General features: G+C 44.6%; 1 protein-coding gene across 1 annotated transcript in view; it reads left to right on the top strand.

The window, feature by feature from the left end:
• The window catches only part of LOC121278115 (dynein heavy chain 8, axonemal-like), a 1,831,678-nt gene that overhangs the window by 410,322 nt on the left and 1,396,406 nt on the right, over positions 1-24,950 (top strand). The window contains exon 18 of the mRNA XM_041188200.1: positions 13,596-13,783. Coding sequence (XP_041044134.1) covers positions 13,596-13,783 — 188 coding nt within the window. The remainder of the gene's footprint in view (positions 1-13,595; positions 13,784-24,950) is intronic.

The following is a 24,950-nucleotide window of genomic DNA, read 5'->3' on the forward strand; positions in this document are numbered from 1 at the left end:
CCGTCGCATCTGTTCCGATGATGCTACATTCAAAAACAGTTCCTCTGACATGTCCTCCTTCTTCCTTAACCGAGGTTTTCCACCCACGGTCGTTGACAGGGCCCTCAACCGTGTCCGGCCCATCTCCCGCGCATCCGCCCTCACTCCTTCTCCTCCCTCCCAGAAACATGATAGGGTCCCCCTTGTCCTCACTTATCACCCCACCAGCCTCCGCATTCAAAGGATCATCCTCCGCCATTTCCGCCAACTCCAGCATGATGCCACTACCAAACACATCTTCCCTTCACCCCCCTTATCGGCATTCCGTAGGGATCGCTCCCTCCGGGACACCCTGGTCCACTCCTCCATCACCCCCTACTCCTCAACCCCCTCCTATGGCACAACCCCTTGCCCACGCAAAAGATGCAACACCTGCCCCTTCACTTCCTCTCTCCTCACCGTCCAAGGACCCAAACACTCCTTTCAAGTGAAGCAGCATTTCACTTGCATTTCCCCCAACTTAGTCTACTGCATTCGTTGCTCCCAATGTGGTCTCCTCTACATTGGAGAGACCAAACGTAAACTGGGCGACCGCTTTGCAGAACACCTGCGGTCTGTCCGCAAGAATGACCCAAACCTCCCTGTCGCTTGCCATTTTAACACTCCACCCTGCTCTCTTGCCCACATGTCTGTCCTTGGCTTGCTGCATTGTTCCAGTGAAGCCCAACGCAAACTGGAGGAACAACACCTCATCTTCCGACTAGGGACTTTACAGCCTTCCGGACTGAATATTGAATTCAACAACTTTAGGTCGTGAGTCCCCTCCCCCATCCTCACCCCCTTTCTGTTTCCCCCTTCTCTTTTTTTTTCCCAATAAATTATAAAGATTTTCCTTTTCCCACCTATTTCCATTATATAAAATAAAAAAAAAAAAACCCACTAGAGCTATACCTTGAGTGCCCTACCATCCATTCTTAATTAGCACATTCGTTTAGATAATATCACCAACTTTATCTTTAACACCTATGTGTTCTATTGTACTATTGTTGTTGACATCTTTTGATATTCTGCTTCTATCACTGCTTGTTTGTCGCTACAACCACACCAACCCCCTCCACCTCTCTGTCTCTCTATCTCTCCGCCCCCCACACACACACCTTAAACCAGCTTATATTTCAGCTCTTTCCTGGACTCGAACTCAAGTTCTGTCGAAGGGTCATGAGGACTCGAAACGTCAACTCTTTTCTTCTCCGCCGATGCTGCCAGACCTGCTGAGTTTTTCCAGGTAATTCTGTTTTTGTTTTGGATTTCCAGCATCCGCAGTTTTTTTGTTTTTATCTATGTGTCCTTATTTATGAGTCACTAAACCTGCCTGCCGCAGATGAATCTGCCCATGGCAGTATCAGTAGGAGTACCCACCGCACAATTGTGGAGATGAAGTCCTGCCTTCACATTGAGGATATCCTCCATCATGTTGTGTGACACCACCACTGAGCTAATTGGGATAGATTTCAATCAGATCTAGCCACTCAAGACTGGGCAACCATGAGACACCGTGGGCCATCAGCAGCAGCAGAATTGTACTCAAACATAATCTGTAATCTCGTAGCCTAGCACATACCCCACTCTTCCATTAACATCAAGCCAGGGGATCAACCCTGGTCAAAGGAGAGTGCAGGAGGGCATGCCAGGAGCAGCACCAGGCACACCTGAAAACAAAAGGAGGTCAACCTGGTGAAGCTATAACACAGGACAACTTGCGTGCCAAACAGCAAAATCAGCAAGTGATAGAGCTAAGCGATCCCATTACCAAAGGATCAGATCTAAGCTCTGCAGTCCTGCCACATTCACTTGTGAATGGTGGTGGACAATTAAACAATTCAGTAGAGCAGGGGGCTCCACAAATATCTCCATCCTCAATGATGGGAGAGCCCAGCACATCAGTGCAAAAGATAAAGCCGAAGCACATGCTACAATCTTCAGTCAGAAGTGCCATGTGGATGATCCTCAGCGGCCTCCTCCGGAGGTCCCCAGCATCACAGATGCTAGTCTCCAGTCAATTCGATTCACTCCACGTGATGTCAAGAAATAGCTGAAGGCACTGGATACTGCAAAGGCTATGGGCCCTGACAAAATTCCAGCAATAGTACTGAAGACTTGTGCTCCAGGTGTTGCTGTGCCCCTAGCCAAGCTATTCCAGTACAGCTACAACACTGGCATCTACCCGGCTGTGTGGAAAATTGTCAATTATGACCTGTATACAGAAAGCAGGAAAAATCCAACTTGGCTAATTACCGCCCCATCAGTCTACTTTCGATCATCAGTAAAGTAATGGAAGGGATCATCAATAGTGCTATCAAGCAGCACTTACGTAGCAATAATCTGCTCACTGATGCCCAAGGCCACTCAGCTGCTGACCTTATTACAGCCTTGGTTCAAACATGCACAAAAAGAGCTGAACTTCCGAGGTGAGGTGAGAGTGACTACCTTTGACATCAAGGCCACATTTGACCGAGCGTGGCATCAAGAAACCCTAGCAAAACTGGAGTCAATGGGAATCCGGAGGAAAACTTTCCGCAGGTTGGAGTCATACCTAGCACAAAGGAAGACGGTTGTGGTTGTTGGAGGTCAGTCATCTCTGCTCCAGGATATCACTGCAGGAGTTCCTCAAGGTAGTGTCCTCGGCCCAACCATCTTCAGCTGCTTCATCAATGACCTTCCTTCCATCATAAGGTCAGAAGTGGGGATGTTCGCTGATGATTGCACAATGTTCAGCACCATTCACGACTCCTCAGATACTGAAGCAGTCCATATCCCCATCTATCTGCTGCCCTTGTCCTTCTAGATGGTAGTGGTTGGGGGTTTGGAAGGTGCTGTCTAAGGAGCCTTGGTGAATCTCTGCAGTGTGTCTTGTAGATGGTACTTACTGCTGCTACTGCGCCTTGATGGTGGAATCAATATCCAGGCTTGGGCTGACATGTGGCAAGTAACATTCATTCTTCACAGGTGTCGGACAGTGATCATCCCCAACAAGAGAGAATCCAACCATCGCCCCTTGATGTTCAATGGCATTACCATCACTGAATTCCCCACTATCAACATCCTGGGTGTTAGCATTGACAGAAACTGAACTGGACTAGCCATATAAATATTATGGCTACAAGAGAAAGTCAGAAAAGAGGAATCCTGTGGTGAGTAACTCACCCCCTGACTCCCAAAAGCCTGTCCAACATCTACAAGGCACAAGTCAGGAGTATGATGGAATACTCCGCACTTACCTGGATGAGTGCAGCTCCCTCAACACTCAAGAAGCTTGACACTATCCAGGACAAAGCAGCCCACTTGATTGGCACCACATCCACAAACATTCACTCCCTTCACCACTGATGCACCATAGCAGCAGTGTGTACCATATACAAGATGCACTGCAGGAATTCACCAAGGCTCCTTAGACCGTACCTTCCAAACCCACGACCGCTACATCTAGAAGGACAAGGGCAGCATGTAGATGGGAACACCGCCACCTGGAAGTTCACCTCCAAGGCACTCGCCATCCTGACTTGGAAATATATTACTGCTCCTTCAGTGTCACTGGGTCAAAATCCTGGAACTCTCTTCCTAGCAGCACTGCGATGCACTTGCACCACATGGACTGCAGCGGTTCAAAGAGACAGCTCACCACCACCTTCTCAAGGGCAAATAGGGATCGGCAATAAATGCTGGCCCAGCCAGCGAAGCCCACATCCTGTGAATGAATAAAAATAAAGGCTAGCATGCAGGTGCAGCAATTAAGAATGAATTCAAATGGTATGTTGGCCTTCATCGCAAGGAAACTTGTGTACAGAAGTTAAGATGTCTTGCCGCAATTGTATAGAGCCTTGATGAGACCGCAACTGGAGTATTGTATACAGTTTTGGTCTCCTTATATCAGGAAGGATATGCTTGCCATCGAGGGATTGCAATAGAGGTTCAGCAGACCAATCCCTGGGATGGTGGTATTATCTCATGAGGAGAGATCAAGGAAACTGGGCCTGTATTCTCTAGAGTTTCGAAGAATGAGAGGATATCTTGTTGAGACTTAAAATATTCTTACAGGATGTGACAGGTCGATGGGCGTTTCTCCTGATTGGTGAGCCTAGAACCAGGGAACATAGTCTCAGAATAAGGCGTAGGCCACTTAATACTGGCACGGGGGTGAATGTTTGTAATTCTCTACCCCAGAGGGCTGTGGAAGCTCAATCATTGAGCATGTTCAATAGATTTCTGGAGACTAATGACATCAAGGGATATGGAGATATCGTGGGAAAGTGATGTTGAGGTACATGATCAACCATGATCTAATTAAATGGCTGAGCAAGTTCGATGGGCAGAGTAGTTCGCGCCTGTTTCTGTTCCTGTTCCTAAGACCGAGTGGAGGGCTTACAGAGCTTGCACTTAACATTCAGCATCAACCCTGCTTCCTGCAAACATTTCAAGACAGCCACAAGTCTACTGTTGTGTTCCTCAACAGTTGTACTATGGATTAGGCCATCATCCATTTGGCAATGACTCCTTTCAGGTCCTGTAAGATGGCCGACATTGTGTGCTGAAAATTCTCTGGTGTCAAGGATATGCTGAAGGGCAAGTGATTGAAGCAGAATCTGCCAAATGGGCTGATAAAAGTTGTCAGCAGCTTAGATTTCTCATCTAATGGAACCTGGCAGAAGCCGCTGATGGTATCAAGTTTCGAGAGCACATGGTCTTGGAGAGTTTGGTTAAGCTGTCATCCACCAAGGGCATTTGGTGGATTTCCCTCGCCACTGCCTTGTTAAGTTGTGTCTGATTGACACATACAAATGCACCCGTTTGGCTTCAGAACTCCCCGCTTGGTCATCTCATCAAGTTACTGTTTTACTTGCTTCATAAGTGGATGTGGTATTTTCCGTTGTGTAAACAAGCACACAATTTTGGCATAGTTTCTCAGTGTTATGCCGTATGCCTTCTTCAGTCTTCCCAGCCCAGTGAAAAGTTTTTAAAATTGGAATCAGATCCTTGTTGGTTAATATCGTTGAGTTTTTTGGATGAGGTTGAGGTCAAAACAAGCTTTCCTGCTCAGGAGAGAAAATTCTTAGTTGTGGAGCATATTTAAGTCTCTCATATTTGCTTTTATATTGAACCATTGCTTGAAATGTACCGTTTGACCTGGAGCTTGATACCTCCTTACAACTGTGTTAGGTTGTCAAACCAGGCTTTCCTGTTCAGGAGAGGAAATTCTTAGTTGTGGTGAATATTTAAAGTCTCCCATATTTGTTTTTATATTGGACCATTGCTTGAAATGTACCTTTGACTTGGAGCTTGATACCTCTATTTCTGTGTTGTAGGTGGATTCAGACATTTTTTCACTATTCATGGTTACTTATCCTTCAGGAATCTTACACTGGCTCCTGTGTCTAATTTGAAATTCGTGAGGTCACCATTTGCAGATATGTCAGAATTCCAAAATGTGAACCTGGGATTGTTGATTTCTCCCAAGAAGCATTGTTGGACTTCTTCTTGGTGTGTCTATCTCATGGGCTCGTTTGAGATCCTCCACATGTCTCGAGGTTTTGAACTTACACATTTTTTCAAAGTGTCCCAGGCAGTTGCAGTGAAAGCACTGCATGGTTGTTGCTGGACACTATTTGTGTATGTGAGGTCTTTTGACACCACAGCGTGACATGGTCTGCCACCCTCTTGTGTTTTGCTTGGCAATTGCTTTCCTTGCCCTGGAGTCTATTTGCACTTTTGTTGCTTTGTGAGCTGGACTGTTGGGATTGGTCTGTACCAAGATTTGACTTAACCACTTCAATTTGATCAGTTTTGCTGGTGGACTTTTGATTGTCTAATATTTTGGATTGCTTTTTCCAAAGTCAGAACTTCTTTAGATTTGAGTACATCCAAAGGAGTATCATCATCTACTCGCACTCTCATTTGGTTTCTCATGAGCTCCGACTTAAGGTCACCATAGTTCCAGCCTTCAGCCGCTCTGTATAACTCATTTATGAAAGGACTATGGGTTCCCCGGACTGTTATCAGAAGGTTCATTTATTCATTGTCTGGCAATTATGTTGTTGGCTATTGGATGTTTGTGCTTGCTGTTTATGTTATATATTAATGATTTGGACGTGAATGTGGGGGGCACGATTGGGAAATTTGCAGATGAAACGAAGATTGGCCGAGTAGTATATAGTGTAGAGGATAGCCATAATCTCCAAAATGATATAGATGGGTTGGTGGAGTGGGTGGTAAAGTGGCAGATGGATTTTAACATAGAAAAGTGTGAGGTCATACATTTAGGGAGGTCAAACAGTTACAGGGATTACAAAATAAATGGGAATATACTAAGAGGGGTAGATGAAGTGAGAGATCTTGGCATACAAGTACACAGGTCCCTGAAGGCAGCAGTTCAAGTAGACAAGGTTGTAAAGGTGGCATATGGAATGCTCTCCTTCACTGGCAGAGGTATAGAATATAAAAGTAAGGATATAATGTTGGAATTGTATAAAACACTGGTGGGGCCACAACTGGAGTATTGTGTGCAATTCTGGTCACCACATTACAGGAAGAACATAATAGCTCTGGAGAGAGTGCAGAGGAGGTACAAGAATGTTGCCAAGGTTAGAAAAGTGTAGCTACAAGGAGAGATTGAATAGGTTGGGGTTATTTTCCTTCAAACAAAGAAGGCTGAGAGGTGACTTAATTGAGGTGTACAAAATTATGACGGGAATAGATAGAGTGGACAGGATAAAATTGTTTCCCTTGATGGAGAATTCTAGAAATAGGGGACATAGATTCAAGATAAGTGGCAGAAGGTGTAGGGAGGACATGAGGAAGAACTTTTTTATGCAGAGTGTGGTGAGTGTCTGGAATTCGCTGCCCAAGTTGGTGGTAGAGGCAGAAACTTCAAACTCTTAAAAAGTAGCTGGATCTGCACCTTAAATGCTGTAAGCTGCAAGGCTATGGGCTGGGTGCAGGAAGGTGGGATTAGAAAGGGCACCTGGGTGTTCTCGGGCTAACATGGACAAGATGGGCCGAATGGCCTCCTTCTGTGCTGTAACTTTTTTATAGTTCTATGGTTCTGCTGAATGTAATAGTGTATTCACTTGTTCAGCTTCTATTTTCTTATTCAAGCCTCACACTAGCATATATCTTAAAAATCTTCTTCTCACAGAGACATAGAGTCAGAGAGGTCCACAGCACAAAAAAAGGCCCTTTGGTCCATCGAGTCTGCGCCAGTCAAACAAGTACCTAACTATTCTAATCCCATTTTCCTGCACTAGGCCCATAGCCTTGTATGACATGGCATCACAAGTGCACATCCAAATACTTCTTAAATGTTATGAGGGTTTCTGCCTCTACCGCCCTTGCAAGCAGTGAGTTCCAGGTTCCCACCACCCTCTGGGTGAAAAAATTCTTCCTCACATCCCCTCTAAACCTCCTGCTCCTTACCTGAAATCTGGCTATTGCTTCCTCCACCAAGAAGAAAAATTCCTTCCTGTCTACCCTATCTATGCCCCTCATAATTTAGTACACCTCAATCATGTCCCCCCTCAATCTCCTCTGCTCCAGGGAAAATAACCCCAGTCTATCCAATCTCTCCTCATAACTAAAACTCTCCAGCCCAGGCACCATCCTCTGCACTCTCTCAAGTGCAATCACATCCTTCCTTTAATGCGGATTCCAGAACTGCATGCAATATTCTAGCTGTGGCCTAACCAGCGTTTTGTACAGTATAATCTCCCTGCTCTTATATTCTATGCTTCAGCTAATAAAGGCAAGTATCCCATATACCTTCTTAACCATCTTATCTACCTTAAGGTCCTGCTACCTTAAGGGACCAGTGCTCATGCACACCAAGGTCCCTCCGATGCTCGGTACTTCCCAGGGTCCTACCATTCATTATGAATCCCCGTGCCTTGTTTGTCCTGCCCAAGTGCATCACCTCACACTTATGCGGATTAAATTCCATTTGCCACTGATCAGCCCATCTGACCAGCCCGTCTATATCCTCCTTTAATCTAAGGCTATTCTCCTCACTATTTACCACCCCACTGCCCTAAAATGAAGTTTTGTAAGACCTTCTACGTAATGGCTTAAAAACCTATCACATTATAACTATACCAGTTAATGTTGGGGAAGTTGAAATCCCCCACCATTACTACCCTATTATTTTCACACTTCTCTAAAATTTGCCTACTTATCTGCAGTTCTATTTCTCTCTGACTGTTTGGGGACCTATAGTACACTCCCAGCAATGGTGATTGCTCCTTTGTTGTTTTTCAGTTCTACCCATATACCCTTCATTTGAGGAGCCTTCTAAGGTATCATCCCCCATTACTGCTGTAATTGATTCATTGATCAATATTGCGATACCTCCTCTTTTACCTCCTTCCTTGTCTAGCCTGAAGACCCTTGTTTCTTGGAATAATGAGCTGCCAACCCTGCCCCTCTCTCAACCATGTCTCTGTGACAGCAATGACATTATACTTCCAAGTGTTAATTTGTGCCCTCAACTCATTTGCCTTATTCATCAGACTCCTTGCATTAAAATAAATACCATCCACCTTGCCAAGCTCCATTGTGCCTTAACTGGCCTTTAATTTCTATGCCTTCCATACCCACTTGTTCTCTCTGCTAATTTTGGCTGTGCATCTCCCCCTGCTGAGCCTCCTCTCAGGATCCCATCCCCCTGCCAAGTTAGTTTAAACTATCCCGAACAGCAGTAGCAAACCTCCCTGCAAGGATGTTGGTCCCATTCCTGTTCAGGTGCAAACCATCCACCTTTTACAGGCCCCAGCGTCCCAGAAATGGTCTCAATGTCCCAGAAACCTAAAGCTCTCCCTCCTGCAACATTTCGCCAGCCACACGGTCATCTGGACTAACCTCCTATTTCTATATTCACTTGCACGTGGCACAGGAATTAATCCAGAAATTACTGCCTTTGAGGTCCTGTTTTTTAATCTGTTTCCTAGCTCCCTAAATTCTGCTTGCAGGACCTCATCCCTCTTTCCAGCTATATCGTTGGTACCAATATGTACCATGATCTCTGCCTGTTTGCCCTCCCCCTTTTGAATGCCCTGCAGTCATTCAGTGACATCCTTGACACTGGCACCAGGAAGACAACATACCATCTTGGAGTCACATCTATGGCCGCAAAAATGCCTGCCTGTTTCCCTTACTATCGAGCCTCCTACCACGATTGCTCTTCCCCTCTATTTCCTCCCTCCCTGTGCAGCTGAGCCACTCACAGTGCCATGAGCGTGGCTGCATTCCCCAGATGAACCGTCACTCTCACCATTTTCCAACACAGAAAAACAGTTCTCGAGTTAGATGCACCCTGGGGATTTCCTGATTACCTGCCTGACACCTTTCTTCTGACTGATGGTAACTCATTTCCTCTCTGTCAGCACTTCCGTAAACTGTGGGGTGACCATCTCTAAAAACATGCTATACACGAAACTCTCTGACTCGCAGATGTACCTCAGTGCCTCCAGCTGCCGCTCAAGCTCCGAAACCCAGAGCTCAAGTAGCTGCAGCTGGTGGCACTTCCTAACACATGTGGTCGGTCAGAACGCATCTAGGACTTCCCACATGTTGCAGGCGGTACATAACACAGAACTGAGCTGCCCTGCCTCTAGTCGAAAGAGTAAAAACCATTACTTTAAGTTAAATGCAGTAAAAAAACATTGAATTATTTATGTACTTTAAATAAAAACTAGAACTCTTAACTTTCCTTAGCTTAATCAATTTTAAAATGGAAAAAAACTAGAGAAAAACACTTATCCACTACTCACCAATCAGCTTTCACACTTGTACTGAAGCTTCTTTGAAGCTTCCCCGCACTCACATTGGTTCTGATCTCACCGCCGCTCCCTCACACTGTCTTGTGATGTCACTCTTGTTATTTTCTACAAGAACTGACTGCAGGACACTCTTTCCAGACTGCTTCACTGCGATGCTGACTGCAGGACACTGTTCCCAGACTGCGCGCTGCCATTTGGCTTGTGTGACGTCCACCCAGAAGTACAGTGTGCTTGCTGTGCAGGCGGAGGAAGTCGGGAGAGTTGGCTCTTGCGTGCAAAAGAGTGCCGAAATTTCCCTGAGGCAAAGAGCTGCCTCAAGGAGATAAGCTTGATTTTTTAAAATTTTAATAAAGAAAAAAAAACATTGAGACATGTGCCCTCATGTGACAGTGTCACATGAGCTGGGATATGTCAATGAATTTTATTAAACATTTCTATTAAACTTTAAAACCCTTCGTGAAACCACATCCCAGCCGTGGATGAGGTTTCATGATAAATGCGAAGACCGCCTGGGCTCTTCGCCTGCCTGCCAACCTTGCAGTTGGACGGGTAACTCAGTTTATTAGTTTAATTGATATTTAAATGGCCCTAATAGGCCTTTGACAGTGTGGCAGGCCTGCAGCCAGCCCCGGTGCACGCCCGCTGAACTCAAGATCTGGATGATGCGCGATGACATCAGGACGCACACCTGACATCACCGCGCATCATTTTACGCATCAGCGAGCGGGCCTCACCCCCGCTTGCCGACCTGAAGATTCTGCCCCCACTTTTGTACCTGATCTGGCCCTTTCATCTGCCTTAAATAGTGGCAGTGTTGATTTACCATCCATGGCTGTTTTCAGCACAGGGTAGCATAGATTTAATTATTATTTTAAAATGGTGCCACAGTAATTTTATTTTCTTTCTTTGCTTGTCAAGATTTGGCTTGAGCCTTAGAAATTCATCAGAAAATCTTTTTAACAAATCATTTTGGCCAGCTTGTTGCTTTCCTGAGCTGGAGAATAGAATTGAAGCCAATTTTTTTTGCCCTGACTTCTGTTTAGATTCTTTTATCCGTTTGCACGCAGTCGCCATGTATTATTGCACCGACTCTGATCCAGGCTGCAGCATTCTTGAAGACTCGTTCATTAAAACAATCAATCTACTAGTATTGCCTGATTACTGTGCCAATTATAAAAGCTAATTTCAACCCTTTTTTTGGAGTTTGCTCGGTCTGGCTAGGTCCTTTGATTCTGCTTTTGATTGGGTCTCACTGCAGACCTCCAAGTGCGCTGGTAGAGTTCTTTTATGCTGCACAGTGGATCTTTCTTCTGCCCTTCAGCCTCCATGCCTGTATTCAAGCTTCTTGGGTGATTTCCAGCTATGTATTTGAGGTCTTCAAGTTAGGTACACTTTTTTCAGGTCAGGTTGCAATTTCTTTACTCTTTCATTCTTGGGGCTTTTGGGTCTTTCACCTGCTGCCACTATGTTGTAAGGTTGTATGTTGGTTGAACAATAACTGTTTATTAGTAACACATAACGATACACATATATACAGGATACAGCCCTAAATAGGTGCTAACTTCATTCTGACTTCTACCAGACTCACTATTCCAATGTGACTCCCTACATCATAATGTGGCAGTAGTTTCCTCAGTCCCACACTAACCCTTTCATTCCCAAAAACTCTAATACTGCACTCACCACTTACTTTTCCACCTAACTCTGTATCTCTGCAAACCTGGACATGATACACCTAGCACCTCACTAACTTATTAATATAGATTACCTCTAGCTGAGGCCCAAATGATCCCTATGATATTCCTCATCATTTCCAAATGATTTATGAATGAATATCTTACATTTATGGTCCTTAGTTTTGTATTCGCTGACAAGTTGAAGCATCTACTCAATACGTAACCTGTGAAACACCTTTCTAATTCTAAAGATCTCTATTGGTCATCTCGTCCTCTTTTCTTGAGCAACAGTCCCAGTCTGTCAATCATTCCTGCTTGGTAAAATCCAAGTAAATTTATTTTGAAGCTTTTTTGATGCCTGCCCGGGTTAGTTAAGAACACAAGCCTGCTGTCCTTTTAATTCCAGGTGGATTTTAGGTGGGTGGGTAGCGGTGTAAATTGGAAGATCATCTGTTTCGGTAGATATTAGGCATGGGCTATTTCAATTTTAGGATCTCATTTAAATCATCCCTGCTCCTCCTGATCTCACAAGAATGTTTAAAAAAAAAAGTCTCCTCATTTGCCTGTTCTGACCCCAATCCTTTTCCCTGCTGGCCTTTCCCAAAAAGATGACCACTGCAGCTTCCTGCTCAAGTCATGAAGTAAAATTGCAGTCAGGTTTTGATGTGCATGTGCAAACTAAAGGCCCAGCTGGCATTGGACAGGTGCATTTGCATCCTACTCTTGCCAGCTCCAGGGCAGGTAAGTATCCTGGGCAATACTAACGGCTCATATTTCAAGTTTTCACTGTCAGGTAGAGTAAAAGTCATTGGAGAGACCAAACGTAAACTGGGCGACCACTATGCAGAACACCTGCGGTCTGTCCGCAAGAATGACCCAAACCTCCCTGTCGCTTGCCATTTTAACACTCCACCCTGCTCTCTTGCCCATATGTCTGTCCTTGGCTTGCTGCATTGTTCCAGTGAAGCCCAATGCAAACTGGAGGAACAACACCTCATCTTCCGACTAGGCATTTTACAGCCTTCCGGACTGAATATTGAATTCAACAACTTTAGCTCTTGAGCTCACTCCTCCATCCCCACCCCCTTTCTGTTTCCCCCTTCCTTTTGTTTTTTCCAATAAATTATATAGATTTTTCTTTTCCCACTTATTTACATTATTTTTAAATATTTTTAAATCTTTTATGCTCCCTGCTCCCCCCACCCCAACTAGAGCTATACCTTGAGTGCCCTACCATCCATTCTTAATTAGCACATTCGTTTAGATAATATCACCAACTTTAACACCTATGTGTTCTTTTGTTCTGTTGTTTGTGACATCTTTTGATGATCTGCTTCTATCACTGCTTGTTTGTCCCTACAATCACACCAACCCCCTCCACTTCTCTCTCTCTCCCCCCACCCAAACCACCCCCCCCCCACACACACACCTTAAACCAGTTTATATTTCACCCCTTTCTTGGATTCACTCAAGTTCTGTCGAAGGGTCATGAGGACTCGAAACGTCAACTCTTTTCTTCTCCGCTGATGCTGCCAGACCTGCTGAGATTTTCCAGGTAATTCTGTTTTTGTTTTGGATTTCCAGCATCTGCAGTTTTTTTTTAGTTTTTTTTTTGTTTTTATTAGAGTAAAAGTCACCCTGATTTGCATAAGTAGAGGCCTGGACATAGATAGCTTGTCTATTGCTAACTAAATAATGATACAGGATGCTCGGGATTCAATAATAGAAACAAAAGCAAGGAAATGGGATGAAAGGCATGAGCATTTCTGAGGTGTTTTTGAGATTCTTATAAATATATGATAGAACTGGATTTTTTGGTGGAAGTTATTCCTGAGTCTAAATAAATGTAAGGATAGACCTTAAAGTGCAACGGACAGTCAAAAGTATCCAGAAGACTGAAAATAAGTTGACATCAAAATATGGTTATTTGGAAGTGGGTTACATTTACATGTTCATCTATTGAGATGGAACTTTTTATAAACATCCATTTCTTAACAAAGCTATTTTTTCAGCATGGTAAATTTAATTGGATTGAAAGTTATTACAAAAATGTATTGCACCTTTCAGTTACTTGTGTATATATATATATCTGAATATTTTAAATTTAATTTTTATACAGTTCTGCAAGCAACACTTTTAATACATGATCCAGAGACTGGGAAACTGTACTCAAATTTTGATCATAGAATCCTTGAGATTCTTCGTGAGGCTAAATGTATGTTAAAGATGGATTTGGAGGTGCCAGAGTCGGCCAGACGTCTGCTAAAAACTGAGAATATGTTGAAAGCTAACTCCAGTAATTTGGAGGTAGGTTGTATTTACATGCTCAAGAGATTTGATGCAGGATGTACTATGCAATTTCTGCTTATATTGTAAATACAGTCCTAGAACATAATACCATTGCTCCCCACTCCCCACCTCCTCAGTTGTCTTTCCAATTCTGGTTAAATACTGGGGCCTAGAACTTTTAGGCCTTAATTTTAAAGCCCCATTCTCCCTGATGGCCAATTGTTAATCTTCCCCCTGGTTACTTGTAGGTTGCTCGATGTTTGGAGGGCCACCTTTAGTTCCTTACCACTCCATTGTTTTCCGTGTTCTCTACTGCAATGAGTGAAATAACTGATCCATGAGTGAATGTAAAGTGTTCACCTGATGGGTGGTGAGAGTGGCTATGAGGGAGCAGCATGAAATTGCATTAGAACTGGGGTGAGCAGGAGTGATAAATTGACAGATGGGGATGTAACGATGAGCTTGGAAAAAAGGATATGTGAGCTTCCAGGTAAGTGGGTACGAGGATGGATACAATAGAGTAGGCTTAAGTAGGCAGAGTGAGGAGTTGCAACTTACCTTTCCTAACTGGCCTAGGTTGCTAAAGCACTTCTTGCACTGAATCCAGGAATGTGCCGCTACACTCTGCTATTGAGCTCCTGTGCCATCTCCAGCCACATTTTTATGGTGACACCAGCAGGTTGTGACAGTTTCAACTCTTACTTCTTTCGGTAACCTAGAATGCATCCTATCTGGACTGAGTGACTTTTCAACTTTGAGGGATGCCAGCTTTTTAAGTAGGTCCTCTTTTTATTTCTATCCTACTATCGCTAATGTCTTCTTGATTGCAACATTAAAAACATTCTCTTCTCTAGTGAAGATTAATGCACAATACTCGTTTAATACCTAAGCTGTTTCTTTGCCTCCACAAGAACATAGAAACATGAGCACATCAGAAACGGGAGCAGAAGTAGGTCATTTGGCTCCTTAAGCCTGCTTTGCCATTTAACTAGATATGGCTGATTAATCACAGAATCTTAATGGCATAGAAGAAGGCCATTTGGCCCATCGTGTCTGCACCGGCTCTCCATTGAGCATTATGACCTACTGCCATTGCCCTGTCTTTTCCCCATACCCCTACACCTTGTTTCTATTCAAATAATCATCTAATGCCCTCTTCAATGCCTCTATTGAACCTGCTTCCACCACACTTCCAGGCAGTGCACTCCAGACCCTAACCACTCGTTGTGTGAAAAAGTTTTTTCTTACATCACGTTTGTTTCTTTTGTAAATCACTTTAAATCTGTGCCCTCTCGTTCTTGATCCATTTACGAGTAGGAACAGCTTCTCCCTATCTACTCTGTCCAGCCGCTTCATGATTCTGAATGCCTCTATAAAATCTCCTCTCAGCCTTCTCCTTTCCAAAGAAAATCGTCCCAACTTCTCCAATCTATCCTCATAGCTGAAGTTTCTCAACCCTGGAACCAAGCTTGTAAACCTCTTCTGCACTCTTTCCAATGTGATCATATCCTTCCTATAATATGGTGCCCAAAACTGTACACAATATTCCAGCTGAGGTATAATGAGGGTCTTATATAAATTCAGCATAACCTCCCTGCTCTTGAACTCAATGCCCCTATTAATAAAGCCCAGGATACTATATGCTTTATTAACTGCTCTCTCCACTTGACCTGCCACCTTCAATGATCTATGCACATATACATCCATGTCGTTCTGCTCCTGGACCCCCTTCAAAATTCCACCCCTTATTTTGTATTTTCTGTCCATGTTCTTTCTACCAAAATGCATCACCTCACACTTCTCCACATTGAACTTCATCTACCACCTATCTGTCCACTCCACCAACTTGTCTATGTCCTCTTGAAATTCCACACCGTCCTTAGTTCACAACATTCCCAAGCTTTGTATCATCCGCAAACTTTGAAATTGTCCCCTGCACACCAAGATCTAGATCATTAATATATATCAGGAAAAGCAAGGGTCCCAATACCGACCCCTGGGGAACTCCACTGCAAACCTTCCTCCAGCCCGAAAAACTTCCATTGACCATTAATTTCTGCTTCCTATTTTTCAGCCAATTTTGTATTCATGTTGCTACTGTCCCTTTTATTCAATGAGCAAGAACTTTTCTCACAAATCGGTTGTGTGGCACTGTGTCAAATGTCTTTTCAAAGTTCATGGACACCACATCAGCAGCATTACCCCCATCGACCTTTTCTGTTACCTCTTCAAAAAATTCCAGCAAGCTAGTTAAACACGATTTCCCCTTTAGAAATCCATGCTGGCTCTTCCTTATTAGCCCATATTTTTTCATGTAACTACTAATTCTATCCCGAATAATTGTTCCTAGAATCTTGCCCACCACTGAAGTTAAACTGACTGGTCTATAAATGCTGGGCTTATCCTTACAAGCTTTTCTGAATAAGGGCGTAATGATTGCAATTCTCCAGTCCTCTGGCATTTCCCCTGAGTCTAGGGAAGACAAAGATTATGGGCAGTGCTCCTGCAATTTCTTTCTACTTTCACTTCCTTCAATATCCTTGGATGCATCTCATCTGGCCTCGGTGCCTTGTCAACTTTAAGTACCGACAGTCTATTCAACACTTCCTCTTTATCAATTTTGAACCTTCTAGTGACAGAGTTTCCTCATCTGTCACCATGGCCTGGGTAGCATCTGACTCCTTGGTAAAGACAGATGCAAAGTATTCATTTAATACCTCAGCCATGGCCCCTTCATCCATGTGTAAATTCCCTTTTAGGTCCCTAATCAGCCCCACTCCGTTTGTCTCCTTTTTACTATTTATTATGCCTATAGAAGACTTTGGAATTCCCCTTCATGTTGGCTGCCAGTCTTTTCTCACAATCCCTCTTCACTTCTCTAATATGCTTTTTCACCTTCCCTCTGAACCTTCTATATTCCTCTTGGTTCTCAATTGTATTTTCTACCTGACACCTGTCATAAATGCACTTTTTCCTCTTTATCTTAATTTCAGCCTCCTTTATTTGCACTACCTTTCCCTTTTGATGGAATATAATTTGACTGTGCCCGAACCAATTTTTTTTTGAAAGTAGCTCATTGTTGAGCTACAGTTTTTCCTGCCAATCTTTCATTCCAGTTTATCTGACCCAGCTCCGTCCTTGCCCCGTCAAAGGTGGCTCTTGTCCAGCTAATTATTTTTACTCTGGATAGCCTATTGTCTCTTCCTATGATTATCTTAAAACATACAATACAATGATCACTGTCTCCTAAATGTTACCCCATTGATACTTGATCTAATTGGCCCGCCTCATTTCCAAGAACCAGGTCTAACAGTGCATTTTTTCTTGTTGGATAGGACACATACTGCTGCAGAAAATTCTCTTGAACACAATCTAGTAATTTTTGCCCTGCTCTGCCTTTTACACTACCATTGCCCCAGTCTACATTCAGGTAATTAAAGTCCCTCATTATAACTACTCTATAATGCCTGCATCTCTCTGTAATTTCCCTGCAGATTTGTTCTTCTACGTCCATCTCAATATTTGGCAGTCTATAGACTACACCGAGCAATGTAATTGCACCCTTATTGTTCCTTAACTCTAGCCAAATTGATTCTGTCCTTGAACCCTCTGGGACATGCTCTTTCTCCAGAACTGCAATGCTCTTCTTAACCAATACCACCACCCCTCCTCCTTTCCTATCTCTGAACAACTTGTGCTTGGGAATATTTAACATCCAGTTCTGTCCTTCTTTGAGCTATGTCTCTGTTATCGCCACAACATCATATTTCCACGTGGCAATCTGCACCTGTAACTTCCCAATCTTATTTACTATACACTGTGCATTCAAATGCATGCATAGTAACCCTGATTTAGATTTTGTTACTTTCTTCCTTACTCCGACTTTACCTATTAACTTACTACTCTCTATGCTAGTGCTATCTGCCCCTCCCTGTATTTTGTGCACCCTGGTATTCCTCTCTAATATTTTTTCTTGGTTCCCACAACCCTGCCGAGTTTGTTTAAAGCCCGCCCAACAGCACTAGCAAAAGGCCCCGTAAGGAACCCATTCCCAGCTCTGTTCAAGTGCAACCCGTCCAGCTTATACAGGTGCCATCTCCCCCAGAGCCAGTCCCAGTGTCCCAGGAATCTAAGGCCCTCTCTCCTGCCCCATCTTTCCAGCCACGCATTCATCTTCCTTATCCTCCTATTTCTGTACTCACTGGCACGTGACAATGGGAGCAATCCGGAAATTATTACATTAGAGGTCCTGCTTGCTAATTTTCTACCTGGCTCTCTAAATACTGATTGCAGGACCACATCCCCCCTTCCTACCTAAGTCATTGGTCAGAATGTGGACCACGATCTCTGGCTGATCACCTTCTCCCAGAAGAATGTCCTGCAGTCCCTCTATGACATCCTTGACCCTGGCACCAGGGATGCAACATACCATCCCTGAAGTCACATCTATGCCAACAGAAATGCCTGTCTGTTCCTCTAACCAATGGATCCCCATATCACTATAGCTTTTCCTTTCTATTTCCTTCCCTCCTGTAAGCCGAGCCGCTCGTGGTGCCACAAACTTGGCTCCGACTGCACACCTCTGAGGAATCAGCGCCCTCACAAGCTTACAAAATGGTAAACCGATTTGTGAGTGGGACCCCAGGGGACTCCTGCACTGCCCGCCTACGTCTCTTGGACTCCTGGTGATCTCCTACCTCAACTCCATTTTTCCGCGTTAACCCCATATCCCTTGATGTCCTTTATACCCTCTGTCTTGAATATACTCAAGACTGAGCTTCCACAGCTCTCTGGGGGTAGTGAATTCCAAAGATTTATCACTCTGCGTGAAGAAATTCTCAGTACTAAATAGCCTACCCCTTATTCTGAGATTGTATCCCCTGGTTCTAGACACCCAGCCAGGGGAAACATCCTTCTTGCATCCCTTCTCTTGAGCCCAGTAAGAATTTTGTAAGTTTCAGTGACGCCACCTATCGTTCTTCTGAACCCTAGAGAATACAGGCCCAGTCTCCTCAATCTCTCCTCATAGGACAATCCTGCCAACCCAGGAATCGGTCTGGTGAACTTTCAATGCACTCCCTCTATGGCAAGTATATTCTTCCTTAGGTAAGGAGACCAAAACTGTACACAATACTCCAAATGCGATTTCACCAAGGCTCTATACAATTGCAACAAAATTTCTTTCCTCCTGTACTCAAACCTGCTTGCAATAAAGACCAAATACCATTTGGATAAAAACAAAATACTGTGGATGCTAGAAATCTGAAACAAAAACAGAAAATGCTGGAAAAATTCAGCAGGTCTAACAGCATCTGTGGAGAGAAAACAGGGTTAACGTTTTGAGCTCGTATGACTCTTCTTCAGAGCTAAAGAGAAGTAAAAATGTGATGACATTTATGCTGTTTAAGGGGGGGTGGAGCAGGTGAAGCTGGATAGAGGGCCAGCGATAGGCAAGGGCAAAGGAGAGTTTGACAAAGATGTCATGAACAAAAGAACAAAGGGGTGTTAATGGTAGTGGTATTGGCTAAAGGAGGTGCTGGTGGTGGCATTAAGGTACGAAAGCACCCATAGGGAGGAGGATCAGCTATCCACCCAGGTGACTCCGAGAGTTCTCGGCCCATCCGAATCCCCTCTGTGATCTCTGCAGCTCCAGCTCCACAGGCAGGGGAGGGTGCCACTGCCACAACAGGACCCAGGAAGCAGGCGGGGGCCCTCCAGGTCTCAACCCTCTATAGGACACTCATCAAGGTCATCACAGACGGGATGCAGCAGTATGCAGGCTGCCTCCACCTCCGCTGTGGATGTCAGGGGAGCACCAAGATGTAGTAGCAGGGTTAGGAAGGTAAAAACTGAGATGTAGTTGCACAGCCTGGGCACAGGTGTTAATCATTTGTATATAATGTTCACTATTGTAAATAAACTCCCAATAATATCTCCTTGCCTATGGCTCCTTGTTCTGATGTGCAGTGTTTGTGTCACTCAGATGTGAAATCTTGGCTCTTGCACAAGATAAAGGCAGGTGTCTCAGTCCAGGGCTTTTTCCCTGTGCTTTGTGCAACCTTCCCAGCACACTGATGGTACACCTTCAAAGTCACTGTTTACATCAGTCATGCCTGCACCTTGATAGTACTTTTCATTGTTGCCAGAATTTCCTGGGCCAGTGGCACAGAGTTCTGTCATTTTCTCTGTATGCTCTTAGCATCTTTGAGGTGTGCCTGGCCGCTCTCATCTCATCAGCATCTGTGTCTGGTGACAGTGTGGTTCTGAGGGGTTCATCTCATGAAGGATGTCATAGGATTAGGAAAAGTTGAAGTTTCCCAGCTGCATCTCCAGTATATGACCCTGTCCACAGATTGCAAGCGAGCTACCATCAGCCAGACAAGAGTCAGACATTTACATAAGCTATGTGAGGATCTAAGGTGTATCAGCAGTGCAAGTCATCATCATCCTCCTGGAATGTAGTGAGTATGGGCTTCTGCTGTATCTCCATTACAGGAGCCTTATCACAGAGGGTATGTGCGCTGCCATTCACCAGACAGGAGTCAAACTTTCACAGAGGCAATGTGAGGATCTATGGAGTCTCCTCACTGCATGTTATCATCATCCTCCATGAATCTAGCAGCTATGAGGGCCTCCCGAGTGTGCCTGCCTCATCTGGCCAGAGTGATGGCCTCATCACCATCATTCTTGCCTTTGAGGACCTGCTCACCCTCACTGCCGTCGACATCCTCCTCATCGGAGAAGACCTGCAGCTCCTCCATCTCCTCCTCAACCAGCTCCTCCCACCAATGCAGCACCAGGTTGTGAAGGGCGCAGCAGGAAACGATGATGCGTGACACCCTCTTTGGACTGTACTGCAATGCTCCACCAGACCGGTCCAGGCACTGGTACCTCATTTTCAGCATCCCAATAGTTTGCTCCACCAAAGTGTGAGTTGCAGCATGAGTCTTTTTGTACCTTCTTTCTGCTGCACTCCGAGGCCACCACACAGGCATCATCCGTCATTTCCTCTGCAGGTGGCCCTTGTTCCCAAGGAGCCAACACTGCAGCCTCTGTGGACCCTGAAAGACGTCAGGGATCTGAGACCTACTGAGAAGGTAGGAGTCGTGGACGCTCCCTGGGATGCCTTTGTGACCATCGCACACCAGCTGAACATTCAGTGAGTGGATGCCCTTGTGGTTGATGTCATTGACTGCTTGGTGCCATGAAGCCCTGAGTGCATGTGAGTGCAGTTGATGGCACCATGCACCTGTGGGAAACCTGAAATCTGCGCAAGTCCTAGTGCTTTTGCTTCCTTGCCTTCCAGATTTCTGGGTGAAATGCACAAAATTGTGTGCCTTCGCGAATATGGTGTCTGTGACCCCCTGGATGCATTTGTGTGTGGAGGCTTGTGAGATCCCACAGATGTCACCTATAGAGCGCTGAAAGGAGTCACCGATGTACAAATTGAGCATTGCGGTCATTTTCATGGCCACTGGCATTGCATGCCCACCATGTCCCCCATGGCACCAAATCGCGTAGCAGGTGGCAGATGTGACCGATCAGTTCCCTGGACATGCACAGTCTTTGGTGACACTGGTTCTTGGTCATCTGCATGAATGACAAGTACCATCTGTAGACCCTGGATCTAGCAAGGCACTGACCAGTGATGGCTTGCTGTGGGTCTTAAGCAGCATGCACAGGAACCCCAGTCACCCCCTTCTTCTTGAGGATGCTGCTACTCCATCTGCCCAGTCAGGCGCCTCTGCTGCTCTCTTCTCCTTTGTCTCCACTTCCTGTAAGCCATGAGGCATACAGCTTGGTCACCAGGCTGCATGATCCTGATGTACTCCCCCTGCAGGATGAAAGAAAGATACATTAGGATGGGTGTACTAAGAATCTCGCTTGGTTAAGCCTGAAGGTTCCTTAATGCATGCCAGAGAGTGCTGGCCACCACTTGGATGACAAGAGTTTAGTGCGCTGCATGACTGCCTGAAATCCCACCCACCTCCGCCCCACTCCACGTAACCAATTGGCGGAAGCTTTGCCCACTTAACTGCATGCTGTGTTCTCAGTTCAGGTGCAGGCATTCTCCTAACCTGCACTTCAAGCCTGCACTTTAGCTTGAACCATCGGGGAGACTGATCCAAAATGAATGAAGACATTGCAAGGGGTTGTGAGCACTTCCACTAATGACTGGTCCATGGCCAGCTTTCGCAAGGAGATTGTACAACTTATCCAGTCGTCCAGTTGTTCCGCAGTCCACTAAAATGCGCATGATGTTGCAGCCTGTGCCCAAGGGGTGAAAAGTTCAGGAGCATTTGATGGCACTTTCATGCCTCTGCTTTGCCTGAATGGGCAGATAAGCTAGAGGCCCAAATCTAAAATTGCAAGGGCATTTGATTGCAGGAGTAAGAAAGTCTGCTGCAGTTGCATAGAGCCTTGGCAAGACCACACTTGGAGTATTGTGTGCAATTTTTCTATCTCCTACCCAAGGAAGAATGTACCAGCCATAGAGAAGTGCAATGAAAGTTTACCGGACTAACCCCTGAGATGGCAGGATTGTCCTATGAGGGACAATTGTCGAGACAGGGCCCGTATTCTCTAGGGTTAAGAATGAGAGGTGATTTCCTTGAAGGGTACAAAATTCTCATAAGACTCGATAGGGTAGAAACAGGAAGGATATCTCCACTGGTTTTGGGGGGTCTTGAACCAATGCCACAGTCTCAGAATAAGTGGTAGGCCATTTAGAACCATGGTGAGGAGGAATTTCTTCAGTCAGAGGGTGGCAAACCTTTAGAATTCTCTACTCCAGAGGGCTGTGGAGGCTCAGTTATTGAGTATGTTCAAAATGGAGGTTGATAGAATTCTAGATTCCAATGACATCAACGGATACAGGGATCGTTCAGGAAGATGGCATTGAGGTAGAAGCACAGCCAGGATCTAGTTGCATGGCAGATCAGGCCTACTCCTGCTCCTATGTTCCTATCTGAATTCCCTCTCAGGTTCCCATCCCCCTGCCAAGTCAAATTAAACTCCCCCCAACAGCACTAGCAAATCTCCCGCCGAGTATGTTGGTCCTGGTCCTCCTAAAGTATATCCCATCCTCCTTGTACAGGTCCCCCCTGCCCTAGAACTCGTCTTAATGCCTCAGAAATCTAAAGCCCTCCCTCCTGAAACATCTCTGCACCCAAGCATTCTTTTGCTCTTATCCTCCTGTCTCTATACTCACTAGCACCTGGCACTGGGAGTAATTCTGAGATTACTGCCTTTTACTTAATAGTCCTGCTTTTAAATTTCTTTCCTAGCTCGCTAAAATCTGCTTTCAGGACCTCAGCCCTCTTTCTACATATGCCATAGGTACTGATGTGGAGCACAACCTCTGACTGTTCACCCCATAACATGGCCCTTCTGCCATTCAGTGACATCCTTGATCTTGGCACCAGGGAGGCCACAGACCATCCTGGAGTCACTTCTATGTCTGTAGAAATGCCTGTCAGTTCCCCTACCTATTGAACCCCCTGCCGCTATTGCCCTTTCACTCTTCCTCCTCTACTCTGTGCAGCTGAGCTACCGTGGTGCTTTGGTCTTAGCTCTGGCTGCACTCCTCTGAAGAACCAGTAGCCAAAACAGAAAACCAGTTAGTGAGTGAGATGGGCTCAGCGGACTGCTGCAATACCTGTCTAATCCTCCTAGACTGTCTACCAGTCACCCATCCCCTCTCTACCTGCACACTCTTAACTTAAGGTGTAACCAGCTCCCTAAACATGTTACCCATGTAGTTCTCAGCTTAATGGATACGCCACAGTGACTCCAGCCATTGCTTGAGTTCCGAAAGCGAGAACTCAGATTTCTGCAGCTGGTGACACTTCCTGCACATGTGGTTGTCTTGACCATGAGAAGAGTTCATGACTTCCCACATATCACAGAACGCATATTCTGGGTGGCCAAGCTGCCTTGCCATGCCTTAACATTTCTTCACTTTGTAGACTATTTCTTATACACTGGAAACTAGAAAGTAGGAAGTAGAATTACTGATCAATTACTCACCAATCAGCGCCTTCCCCTGTGCTAAGGTCAATTTTTATTCCTGATGTCATGCTTCTTACTTTGTGCTGTTTCAGCTGGCTGCTTTTTATGCCCCACTCAGCTCTCGCTCCTTCCTACCACTGCCCAATTAGCTAATTAATTATTTTCTTGCTGATTTTTAAATTAATGCCCCTCCTCACCATCATGTAATGTACTACTTTCAACCTTAGTATTTTAGTAAACTCTACCAATTAAAAATAAAACAAAACAATAAATTCTCCAGCTTCTTACTTCCCTTCTGCTTGCACCTCTCCAATAAAGCTTTACCAATACTGATAAACTTTGCTACTATTAAACCTTACTAATACTGATAAATCCCACTAATACTTCATACACCTTACAAGTGGTAATAAACCTTACTTAATAATAGAAGATAACTCACCAACTGCTCACTTATTACTTGCTATTAATAATTTATATTTTACTGTTTTTTTAAAACTTCCTGTTGTTTATATTCAGTCCCTTTGCAGCAATGTTCACCAGCCAATCAACTTATGACCTTCTTGTAATGTCACTGTTCACTTTTTTTTCAAACTCTGGGCGCTCCTGGACTTCTCCCTGAAGATAGGTGCTGTAGGCCCTGCTCATCGGGCTTTATTTATCCGTTTCATGATCTGTGTTTCTCCTGCTTTTCTGCTCCTCCACGCCTCTCCCCTGAAGGTCTGCCCCTCTCCTCAAAGATTTCCTTATTGGTCCCTAATAACTCTCACCCTTCCTCTGACTACTTCTCTAATATTTATCTGTTTGTAAAAGACCTTTGGATTCCCTTTTATGTTGTCTGATATATTTGCATTCTTTTTGTCCTATTTATTTCCTTTTTCAGAATCTCCTTGTATTTTCTTACATTCAGCTTGATTCTCAACTATATGGTGATAACTTTCTAACTGTTGGAAGTCTCATTTTTCTGGCGACTTTTACTGTTTATATAATTAGTCATCCAGGAAGCTCTAACTTTGAATGCTCTTCCTTTCTCATGTTCTCTTTGAAGTCCTCCTATTGTTACATCTTGATTTTGCCTATCAATTTTTCATTACAATCAACCTAGTTCTTTTAAGTTAGCCCCCCTCCAATAAAATGCTTTAACACTTGATTGTACTTTGTGCTTTTCTTTAATTAT

This window comes from Carcharodon carcharias, chromosome 5 (assembly GCF_017639515.1).
Source record: "Carcharodon carcharias isolate sCarCar2 chromosome 5, sCarCar2.pri, whole genome shotgun sequence".
In the NCBI taxonomy this organism is placed as follows: domain Eukaryota; kingdom Metazoa; phylum Chordata; class Chondrichthyes; order Lamniformes; family Lamnidae; genus Carcharodon; species Carcharodon carcharias.